Source organism: Symphalangus syndactylus, chromosome 10 (assembly GCF_028878055.3).
Source record: "Symphalangus syndactylus isolate Jambi chromosome 10, NHGRI_mSymSyn1-v2.1_pri, whole genome shotgun sequence".
NCBI classification, from domain to species: domain Eukaryota; kingdom Metazoa; phylum Chordata; class Mammalia; order Primates; family Hylobatidae; genus Symphalangus; species Symphalangus syndactylus.
This window is the reverse complement of record NC_072432.2, coordinates 89,181,368-89,193,647: the sequence shown is the minus strand read 5'-3', so window position 1 is coordinate 89,193,647 and position 12,280 is coordinate 89,181,368. Positions and strand designations below refer to the sequence as shown.

Here is a 12,280-nt window from a genome sequence, read left to right as displayed (position 1 = left end):
CGTAGTCCCAGCTACTTGGGAGGCTGAGGCTTGAACCCAGGAAGCAGAGGTTGCAGTGAGCCAAGATCACGCCACTGCACTCCAGCCTGATGACAGAGCAAGACTCTCAAAAATAATAATAATAATAATCATAGCACCATCCAGGTGCAGTGGCTCATGCCTATAATCCCAACACTTTGAGGGGCTGAAGCAGGAGTTCGAGGCCACTCCACTTTGAGGCCAGGAGTTTGAGGCTAGCTGGGCAACATAGCAAAGACCCCATCTCTACTTCGAAAAAAATTTTTTTTTCTGAGACAGAGTGTTGCTCTGTCACCCAGGCTAGAATGCAGTGGTGCCATCTTGGCTGCCTGCAACCTCCATCTCCCCGGTTCAAGTGATTCTCCTGCCTCAGCCTCCCGTGTAGCTGGGATTACAGGCGCACACCACCACGCCTGGCTAATTTTGTATTTTTAGTAGAGGGGGCTTTCACCATGTTGGCCAGGCTGGTCTTGAACTCCTGGCCTCAAGTGATCCACCCGCCTTGCCTCCCAAAGTGCTGGGATTACAAGCGTGAGCCACCACGCCCAGCCTACTGAAAAAATTTTTAAATGTTAATAGTAGCACCTACCTCACCTCCTGAGTAGAATCATTATAACACTTAAATGTTTTAACACAGCCGGGCGCGGTGGCTCATGCTTGTAATCCCAGCACTTTGGAAGGTGGAGGCAGGCGGATCACGAGGTCAGGAGATCGAGACCACGGTGAAACCCCGTCTCTACTAAAAATACAAAAAATTAGCCGGGCGTAGTGGCAGGCGCCTGTAGTCCCACCTACTCGGAGAGGCTGAGGCAGGAGAATGGCGTGAACCCGGGAGGTGGAGCTTGCAGTGAGCCGAGATTGCACCACTGCACTCCAGCCTGGGCAACAGAGCGAGACTCCGTCTCAAAAAAAAAAAAAAAAAAAATGTTTTAACACCTGCATCTGTAATGTACATGGAACAGTGTCTGTCACATATGATTGTCAGTAACATTATTGTTAGCTATTGCTGTTTATATTATAAACTCAAACACCCCATGGTGTTTCCCTGTGGGCTTCCACAGTTATCCTGGAAGCACGGAAATGATCCCTGATGTGTTCATGGGACTCTGGAGGAGGGTGAGAAATGAGCCAGGGAGGCAGGGTAGCCTTGTGGGTGAGAGCATGGCCTCTGGAGCCACACGGGCATGGGTGCGAGTCTCCTCATTTCCGCATGTTAGGTGAATTGTTAACTCCTTGTTTTTTCATCCGTAACATGGGAACAATGTTGTGTGAACTATGTTGTCATGTCATCTATATCAGGATGGATGGAGATTAGGTACATGATGAGCATGTGGTAAATGTCAGCTGCCTTTATTGATGCAGTTGTGTTGTTGTTAATATAAAAATGAGATTTAAAAAATCAAAATAACCTGATCCAAGAGAATTAATACAGTTGTGTGTCCCCAGTGAGTTGTGACCAAAGCACTTTTCTTGTAGATTTGGGTGAACAGTCCCCATACAGCCAGCGGCTACTACACCATCTATGATAGTGAGACTCTTCAAGCTGATCATTTCAACACTCGCCTCAGCTTTGGAGATGCAGCTCAGACACTCTGGGCTCGGACAGGATACCTTGGTTTTGTCCGCCGGACCGAGCTCACAGCGGCCACTGGAGGTACTTCTGCACCAACTCCCCATTGACCCTGCTTTGTGTTTCTGTAGCACTAGCTGACCTCCTTCAGCCTGCCTTGGATGTGGAGTGTGTCTATTTAGTTACGCCCTTCTGTGACTCTTAAACCCATAAGTGACTCTCTCTTTATTTGGAGTCATGCCTTGCCCCATGAAGAATGTCTAAGAGGTGAGCGCTTGGGGCAAGCCCAGGAGCATCCCGAGCTGTGAGTCAGAGAGATGTGCCTGATGGCGAGTGAGCGTCCCTGGCTAAACACAGACTTTCAGTCCCTGCAGGGCTGACTCCACACCCGGGACAAGCATTACATCTTGTAGCTCTTCTACCCTGCACACCACTTGGGGAGCAGGAGGAATGGCCCTATTCCCTGAGAGGGGCATCAGTTCTGAGGAGCCATCTTGCGGAGGCATGGCAGTGCCTCAGTGTCTTGCGTTGGACACAGCCTGCTTCCTGGCCAGGCCTCCGGTATAAGGATTCCCTCCCATCACCCTCTGCCCAGTTGATTGTCACAGCTTCACTGCTGCCCGCTGTCACTCTTTCTTCAAGACTGGCACTTATAGCCATTTAAAAATACCCAACACTGACTATATCCTGCACTTGAAGAAGTGATAGATACATAACTCACTGGATTTTAAAGTCCTAAATTCTCCATAGTTCCATACTGATCAGCATCCATGGTTCCCCAGATTTCATGGAGAGGCAGGGGCAACCCAGTGGAGCAGAGGGTGGCATCCCTGCCTGGTGCCCTGGTTTTGCAGCCCACCTCTACCATTTGCTTTGTGACCTTGAGCAATCACTCAGCCTCTGTTTCCTACTTAGAAAATGGGGATGACTGTGTTTCTTGCCTCATGGAAATGATGTGAGATTAAAGGACGTGTTGCATTTAGATGCCAAGAATGGTGCCTGGCACACAGGAGCACCCATTAGTCATTCACTGCTACGTTTCTCTTGTTCTTGTCATCAGTCTTCATGAGCTCACCAGGCGATGGGAGCCTCTGCTGCACCTCCTGATCCTTTTCACTCCAACAGCTTCAATCACTTTGTTTTGCCGAATTTTTCAGAAATCTGCGTTTTTCCAGAAATTACTGCAAAATAATCTTCCTTCTGTATCCTAGCTGGATTACAAGTCTGTTAGAAACCAGGACTAGTTTCCTCCATGTTCTACAACCCTCTTCCTTATATCTGTATTCTGTGAAGCTACCTAGAAAGAATGACACTTGTTCATCTCCTCTCCCTCTCAACTCCTGTCTTTCCTCCTCCCCTCCCCTCTGGCTGAGTTCTGTTTGTCCTTAAAAGCTCAGCTTTGCCCTCAGCTTTTCCAGGTGCCTTCCCTGAACCTTTGAGCTAGACTCAGTGATGTCCTCTGCCCCTCCGAACCTCATGCACACTCCTGTCGCTGGCCTTGCTACATTACAACGGAATGCCTCTTTGTGTATCTTTTCCCCCGCCTCAACTGTAAGGATCTTCAGAACAGGAATTGGGTTTTGTCAGTTTTTTTTTTTTTTTTCGAGATGGAGTCTCGCTTTTTCACCCAGGCTGGAGTGCAGTGGCTCAATCTCGGCTCACTGCAAGCTCCGCCTCCCGGGTTCATGCCATTCTCCTGCCTCAGCCTCTCCGAGTAGCTGGGACTACAGGCGTCCGCCACCACGCCCGGCTAATTTTTTGTATTTTTAGTAGAGACGGGGTTTCACCGTGGCCTCGATCTCCTGACCTCATGATCCGCCCACCTCGGCCTCCCAAAGTGCTGGGATTACAAGCGTGAGCCACCGTGCCCGGCCGCATTTTGTCAGTTTTGTCTCCCCAGCACATAACACAGTTCCTAACATGAAATAATAATAACAGCTAATTTCTGGTATCATTTAATGGATTAACTCACAAATCCTCACAGCAGCCATTGATTATTCCTATCTCACAGAGGAGCAGGAGGATTCAGAGCCTTATGAATTTGCCCAGTTACATAGTTGGCAGGGGCAGAGCCAGGTGATGGGCAGTCTGACCCCTGTGCTCTGGACTCCAGTGTTACGTTGCACTCAGTATATGTCCGAGCCACATTTCTCTCTTTTTCTTTCTGTCAGAGCGTCATGATGCATTGTATGTGGTGGGGGCGCTGGATGAAACACTGGAGCTGAGAGGATTACGATACCACCCAATTGATATTGAGACCTCGGTGTCCCGGATCCACAGAAGCATTGCTGAATGGTAACTCCCCCAGCATACACTGTGCTTCCCACTTCAGCTTTAGTTGTAATCTGAACTGATCTAATTAATTGGTCACTGGGACCACATACCTACCTTGAAACATAGAGCTCCACGGGAGGAGTAAGGAAATAGACTGATTCTTGTCTTGGGTGTGCAACCTGCTGTGGCCAACAAGGCCTATCCACAGGAGCCAGACGAGGCCACGAGGCCCCTGGGGAATACTCTGATACCTGTGGAATGCTGGAACTGAGTCCTTTTTTAGTGATAGACTCTCATAATGGGAAGGGACTAACAGATCATTGGTCTCTTGAAAGTCAGCATAATATGGTGGAAAGAACCAGCTTAAAGGCTCTCCTCATCTGTAAAACACTCTCTCTGCTACTTCCTAATTATCAGAAGCATCAAATGAGAATGTACTTTGTAAACTATTAAATGGTAAGCAGATGAAAAGGGTAGTCGATATTATCTCATCCAGTTTCCTGCTCTTTGCAGGAATTCCCCCTACATTTTCCCTGATAAAGGATCATCCAACCACATATTGACTTAAAATCTATAAAATTAAAACTGTGGTTTGGCCGGGCGCAGTGGCTCACATCTATAATCCCAGAACTTTGAGAGGCCAAGGTGGGCAGATTGCTTAAGCCCAGGAATTCAAGACCATCCTGGGCAACATGGTAAAACCCCATCTCTACAAAAAAATAAAAAAAATAGCCAGATGTGGTGGCATGCCTGTAGTCCCAGCTACTCAGGAGGCTGAGGTGGGAGAATCACTTGAGCCTGGGAAGTTGAGGCTACAGTGAGCAAAGATTGTGCCACTGCACTCCAGCCCTGGTGACAGACTGAGACTGTCTCAAAAAAAACAAAGAAACAAACCACCTCTGTAGTGTTTACCTACTGGCTTTCATTCTGGGTTCTTAATCAATACAGAATCCGTTTGGTTTGTTTTCTACATATTTTAGTGAACGTGTCCTTCTTCACCACTTTTCCCCATGCTAAACAGCCCCAGTTCTTTCGATGGTTGCTCATGCTTTCCAGATACTTCTTTTTTTTTTTTTTTTTTTTTTTTTTGAGACGAAGTCTCGTTCTGTCACCCAGGCTGGAGTGCAGTGGCGCAGTCTCGGCTCACTGCAAGCTCCGCCTCCCGGGTTCACACCATTCTCCTGCCTCAGCCTCTCCGAGTAGCTGGGACTAGAGGCGCCCGCCACCACGCCCGACTAATTTTTTGTATTTTTAGTAGAGACGGGGTGTCACCGTGGTCTCAATCTCCTGACCTCGTGATCCGCCCGCCCCGGCCTCCCAAAGTGCTGGGATTTACAAGTGTGAGCCATCGTGCCCAGCCTCCAGATACTTCTTTGTCTAAAAATGCTCTTGTCAGCCGGAAGTGGTGGCTCACGCCTATAATCCCAGCACTTTGGGAGGCTGAGGTGGATCACCTGAGGTCAGAAGTTCAAGACCAGCCTGGCCAACATGGCAAAACCCTATCTCTACTAAAAATACAAAAATTAGCTGGGCGCAGTGACAGGCACCTGTAATCCTAACTGCTCGGGAGGCTGAGGCAGGAAAATTGCTTGAATCTGGGAGGTGGAGGTTGCAATGGGCCAAGATTGCGCCACTGCACTCCAGCCTGGGCAACAGAGTGAAAGTCTGTCTCAAAAAAAAAAAAAAAAAAAAAAAAAAAAGATGCTCTTGTTTTCCGAGGAGTCTCTCCCCAGACCTGAACAAGACTCTGACCAAGACAAGAACATCCTTAGACATCTGGAAAGCATCCAGAGGAGCTGGGTGCTGTGGTTACTTTGTCATTTTAGGCATTTGACTCTTAATGGAACCAGATATTGTGTACATTTTTAATTACTGGAATTTGGTTTTGTTTTTTTTGTGAGACAGAGTCTCCCCACGCTGGAGCGCAGTGGTGCCATCCCGGCTCACTGCAACCTCTGCCTCCCGGGTTCAAGCAGTTCTTCTGCCTCAGCCTCCCTGGTAGCTAGGTCTACAGGCGCACACCACCATGCCCAGCTAATTTTTGTATTTTTAGTAGACACGGGGTTTCACTATATTGGCCAGGCTAGTCTCGAATTCCTGACCTCATGATCCGCCCACCTCAGCCTCCCAAAGTGCTGGGATTACAGGCGTGAGCCACCGCGCCCAACTGGAATCTGTTTTTAAAGCAGTTTAGCCCTGCATACCAAGTCAGGCCCTACCTTCTAACCCAGTAACTCCACTCGGTGGAAAGTGGCTTATGGCCCTTTTATACAATAGGAGACACTTGCGTGGGGCACTAATAACTCATGTGAGTCAGACAGACTCTCTTCCTGTTGAGTTTAAGAATACTGCCTTAGGGTGGTCTGAAGGTAGTGAGTCAATTCAATTGATTGTTCATAGTCAATTACAAATCAATCAAACTATTCATTCTACTCTTTCTTTCTCACTACTGCACTTGACTAGTCTAAAAAAACAAAAGAATATTATATTAGTCAAAGCTCTTAATGGGGCAAATAACAGGCTCCCTTCAAAAAAGCTTAAGTGAAAGAATTAATGGAAAGAATACCTGGCTATCTCAGATGTTCCAAAAAAACTAACTCTGGGTCTCAGGAAAGGTAGAAACAAGGGAATGGTAAGGCCATCAGGAATCACTGTCCTCTTACTTTCTAGAGCCATATGGGCATTCCCTTCTTTTTCGCCTCCCTGAAGAGGGATTCTCTCTGCTTTTCTGTGCCCTGGGTTACCCCAGAATATTCAAATCCATGTCATTGGTTCAAATGACCAGCTAACAACTTTTTTTTTTTTTTTGAGACAGTCTCACTCTGTTGCCCAGGCTGGAGTGCAGTGGCGCAAACTTGCTTACTACAACCTCCACCTCCTGGGTTGAAATTATTCTCCTCCCTCAGCCTCCTGAATAGCTGGGACTACAGGTGCCCACCACCACACCTGGCTAATTTTTGTATTTTTAAGGCCGGGCGCGGTGGCTCACGCTTGTAATCCCAGCACTTTGGGAGGCCGAGGCGGGCGGATCATGAGGTCAGGAGATCGAGACCACGGTGAAACCCCGTCTCTACTAAAAATACAAAAAATTAGCCGGGCATGGTGGCGGGCGCCTGTAGTCCCAGCTACTTGGAGAGGCTGAGGCAGGAGAATGGCGTGAACCTGGGAGGCGGAGCTTGCAGTGAGCCAAGATCGCGCCACTGCACTCCAGCCTGGGTGACAGAGCGAGACTCCGTCTCAAAAAAAAAAAAAAATTTTTGTATTTTTAATAGAGATGGGATTTCGCCATGTTGGCCAGGCTGGTCTCGAACTCCTGACCTCAGGTGATCCGCCCATGTCAGCCTCCCAAAGTGCTGGGATTATAGGCGTGAGCCACTGCGCCTGGCCTGACGACTTTAAATTCCACTTTCAAACTCCCAGGAGATTCTAGACGACTCAGCTGTGTTCACAGGGGCAAGATGTCTCTCATATATATATATTCATTATATAATTTTTCCCACAGTCTTAATCAGGTGAAATTGAAAGGTGTCATATGGCAGACATGACTGCTGACCTTCTGGTTGGAATTGAGGGGAGAAGGCGGGGAAATGGGCTAAGTCTGGGACAGATGCTATAAAAGATAACTGAAAAATGTAGTGACAAGTTAACGAATTGTCATTGAAATTTCAGTGCCGTGTTCACATGGACCAACTTGCTTGTGGTGGTTGTGGAACTGTGCGGCTCTGAACAGGAAGCTCTAGATCTGGTCCCATTAGTGACCAACGTGGTCCTGGAAGAGCATTACCTCATCGTTGGCGTCGTGGTTGTGGTGGACCCAGGTGTCATCCCGATCAACTCCAGAGGAGAGAAGCAGAGGATGCACCTCCGTGATAGCTTCCTAGCTGACCAGTTAGACCCCATCTACGTGGCTTATAACATGTAACCAGCCTTGTGGGGACTGCAGGGGGCCATTCTGAAGAATCACAAAGACAGAAGACCTCTGGCTAAGAGCAGGCTTTCAAACGATGTGAAATAAGCTGAGATGGCTACATGATATAATTCATCTCATCCTGTGGCATTCTGCAATCATAAAACACACAGGAAAGGGGAATTCTGTGATGGCAAATGAAAAAAATGTTAACATTTGGTAGACATGTGCTTTGACATAGCGTGAGCAGCACATTACTAAAGCAATTACGTGCATGTTGCATTTTTTTCATCTGTTGTACATAGTTGTATTTTTATCTAATGCCATTTTAGAATTTTCTAAGGGAATTTAATGAATTCACATGAAAGGGGTAGTCTGAGTGACACAGTTCCTCACTCCGTACTGTATTTTGCCATTCTGCTGTAGCTAGATGTTCTGTGGGGTTTAACATGGAACTACTCAGCTTTCTTTCAGTCAACCCATAAGCAAATCAGATAACCCACTGACTATGAGAATTACTTTATATAGATAATTCTTGACTGTAAAACATTTTGACCAGTGTTTTACAACATGTACATAAGAATACACATAATTCAACTAGAGATTTGAAGAATTGGCTTGTATAGTTATAACAACCACAGTAGAAACATTTCTACTTTGAGAGAATTTCAATATTCTCTTAATGTTGTGTAATTGATTAGGTAACTAAAAAGTGCAAATTGTTGGCAGGTTTTGCTGCACATTGTTCTATGTCTTTGTTGGCTGGTGTATTTTATAAACTAAAGCTGCCTATGTTTGTTTTTAAAGCTCGCATTCCCAGAATCAGCTTAGGCTTCTATGAATTCAGCCTGTTTCTAAAAGCTGAAAATCTCAGTTTAAAAATCAAAATGTTAACACAAAGCTAAGATTCATCAGAGCCCACCCCATTCTAAGGAACCACAATAACTTACTCTGGCCCCAGTGTTAAAACGATCTTTCAGATTTAGAGTGACTATGTAAGAATTTAGGATTTCCTCTTTTCCAGGCCCGTTGTAAACTGTGTCTACAGTTTATCCATATAACTTCTCTTTTCTGAAAACTGAGGAGTGTCCTCTGTTCTTCCAGTTTATGAGGGCAGGGGGTTTAAAACAAGAATGATAGGCCAGGAAGGCAGTGGGGATCCACTGTCACATGGAACTGTAAGGCCATATAACTACACAAAACTGACCAATCTGGGTTGCCAAAGCAGCCAGGCTTACGCTGAAACCGGGGAAGTCTGACGTATGCAGGAAACTCTTTTGAAATAACGGTGGTGCCCAGGCCAAGCAGAATGAGACGGGACTGAGTTCGGCCTCTGGCTCGGCTTCCTTTCTTTGGTCTGATACTTCATGTATTTGAATATAGTTAAATCGTATTATTTTTTTCTTAACAGAAATATTTTTAAAAATGAAAAAGTACTCAAAAGTGAAAAGAGTTAACTTGTTAAAGCAGAATGGTTCTCTTTGACCCACTCTGGTCTATTGTGTAAATATTTATTTAGACTATTTTAATAATACATATTATTTACCCCACTGTAACATCATGTAAACTAAGTATGTTTTTAAACAATTTTTAAGACTTGTAATTACCCTGAAAATAAGGTTTATAATGCAAAGACCAGCTCCTTTGCGGTGGCAGTGCTCTAGGGCTGCCATTACACGGTCTTGTGACTAAAAGCCACTTTGTGACTCCCTTCATGTAATCCTCTTTTCCTCCCCACTCCTCCACAGAGGGCAGAGCTCAGGACATTTGCCAGTTCCAGATCTCTTTTTCAACATTTTGATGGAATTAATTTACACGTAGTGAGGGAAGTCCTAGGATGGACAGAAAAAAAGCACTTACATTGGGGCGCACAGGAAATCCCAGTGTCTAGCGATGGTTTGGTTTGCAGAGAACACAGTCTGATACTTGGAAAGTAATTTTCTTAAAACTATGTTTAATGATCCACTAAACAAAGCAGGGGATCCTGAAGCTGATATAAATAAGTCTAGCTCTATAATCCCCAAGTTCTAAAAGTTATGATTAGATGCTATTCTGTGGGTTGCTTTGATAATTCTTACTAACACAGATTAGGGTATAGGCATGTAGAGATGCACTGTCCACTGTAAATACTATAATGAGAGCCACGTCTGTAATTTAAATGATTCTAGTAACCACATTTTTTTTAAAGTAAAAAGAAACCCATGATATTGATTTAAATATATTTTATCTAACCCAATAGCTCAAAAACACTATCATTTCAACATAGGATCAATATAAAAATTATTAATGAGTTATTTTACTTTTTTTCATATTAGGCCTTTGAAATTCAGTGTGTATTAAACACATCTCAATTCAAACCATCGCCATATTTCAAGTCTTTGTAGCCAAATGTGACTAGTGGCTACCATATTAGACAGTGCAGATCTACACTCATTCCTTCAAATACATTACTCCGTTAATCTTAAAGTGTGGCCAACTCCCAGTTACTCAGAGGCTGATTATCTAGTTTTGTAGTTCCTCAGGCCTCTAATTTATTTTTTGCTTTCTGCTTTATTGATCTTTTGCATGTCCCCCAAAGCCAGAATCTGCTCTTGGAGGAAGGAAGGCTAAGAACTGTCCTTGAGGAACTTCATCAGTAACTCTGGTAAAGCATCCTGTGGAGGGAGAGGAGAGCCCAGTCATTTGCTTAGATGGTGTTTGTGGGATCACGTGCAGATTTAACGTCTACTCTGCTACAGACTCGAGTAAGAAAATGTTCTCTTGATGACACAGTGCTCCTACTCTATCCACATTAAGTAGCACCTTTGTGGTAGAACTGATTCTTAAGGCAGGCCTGAAAGGCCATTACTAATAGAAACAGAGCCTTTCCAATCCTCTGGAACATACTCTGTCTGGGTTTTTAATGACTGTGGAAAAAAACTGAACAAGCCCCTGTCTCAGTTAAGAGAAATCTATTGGTCTGAAGGTTTCTGAACCTCTTTCTGGTTCTCAGCAGAAGTAACTGAAGTAGATCAGGAAGGGGCTGCCTCAGGAAAATTCCTAGATCCTAGGAATTCAGTGAGACCCTGGGAAGGACCAGCATGCTAATCAGCGTCAGTGAATCCACAGTCTTTACTTCCTGCCTCATAAAGGGCCAGGTCTCCCCAGTACCAGGTCCTTTCCTCATGAAGTTGTGTTGCCTCAGGCTGTTTAGGGACCATTGCCTGTCTTGGTCACATGAGTCTGTCTCCTTACTTTAGTCCCTGGGCAATGCTTGCTTAATGCTTTTGTTGACTCAACAAGGGCCCGAGGCTTTAGGTTTTCTATTAAGGTCTCTGCCCCAGGCATGGTGCTCTATATCTTGGCCAAATAAATTACTTTCCTTGAATATCCAGGAATCTTTTAAACTAAAGCAATGAGGAGTTATCACCTCATCCTCAAACTCCAACAAGATCTATGCCTTAGTGTTGTTTTTGTTGTCTGCTTTGATGTAAAATCAAGAGTATTTGGAGCAAGAAGCTGCAATGCACCAAATACACAATAGGCCTTTTCTTTATCATTCATACGACATTTCTGGTTTAGGTGTATGTAGATGGGCCATGTTATTTGTCCAGAGGAAGAGACTGTAAAGATAAAAGAATAATTTTTTAGTCCTAATACTGTTTTGTTTACTTTCTGTCAAGATATTTACCCGTGTCAAATTCAAACTACAGTACTGTGTAATTATGTATAAAGTTTTTTTATTTATTTGAAGTTAGACTAGATATACATTTTAAAATTTAACATCTGGCTGGACAGTGTTCTATTAACTCATTGAATGTGTTTCCTTTGTCTTGTGTTAATAAATATTGATGCCTGATTCTGTTGAATCCTTCACACATTGGGTGGAGGCTAGGGAAGTGACAGATTTTAAATTTACCTTTAGATGGTAAGACCCAGTGATAGCTGGGATGGTCTAAGGAAAGTGAAAACAGAGATCCAGAGTCAGTGCTACTAAAGGATACTAGGTCAGGGAATCAGGGTGTCACTTTGAAAACTAAGGAGCCTGTTGTCAGGACTTTTCAAGGTAATAATTATAGTTTAGTCTTCCTCCCACCCATGTAGCATTTGATCGTTGTATTTTCTTTTTTAATTTTTTGAGACAGAGTCTCGCTGTGTCACCGAGGCTGGAGTGCAGTGGCGCAATCTCAGCTCACTGCAGCCTCTGCCTCCTGGGTTCAAGCGATTCTCCCAAAGTAATCCCCAGTAGCTGAGATTACAGGCATGCGCCAACATGCTTAGCTAATTTTTGTATTTTTAGTAGAGACAGGGTTTCATCCTGTTGCCCAGGCTGGTCTCAAACTCCTGACCTCAAGTGATCTGCCCTTCTCAGCCTCCCAAAGTGCTGGGATTACAGGCGTGACCCACCACGCCTGGCCTAAACTTGAATATAATTAGGCTGGATTTTTAGCTTTTCCCAAAATGAGATTTCATTTGCATTTCCAATTCCTGGTTTCAAGAAACTTGGTGGGAGCCCATCAAATTGTGCCTGT

At 44.8% G+C, this 12,280-nt stretch overlaps 1 protein-coding gene across 11 annotated transcripts in view; it reads left to right on the top strand.

The window, feature by feature from the left end:
* The window catches only part of DIP2B (disco interacting protein 2 homolog B), a 265,307-nt gene extending 253,700 nt beyond the window's left edge, over window positions 1-11,607 (top strand). For all 11 annotated transcript variants that reach the window (XM_063610477.1, XM_055294834.2, XM_063610474.1 and 8 more), the window contains 3 exons: window positions 1,495-1,672; window positions 3,760-3,883; window positions 7,532-11,607. In XM_063610477.1, coding sequence (XP_063466547.1) covers window positions 1,495-1,672; window positions 3,760-3,883; window positions 7,532-7,784 — 555 coding nt within the window. In that variant the 3' untranslated portion in view covers window positions 7,785-11,607. The remainder of the gene's footprint in view (window positions 1-1,494; window positions 1,673-3,759; window positions 3,884-7,531) is intronic.
* Window positions 11,608-12,280: the final 673 nt, after the last annotated feature.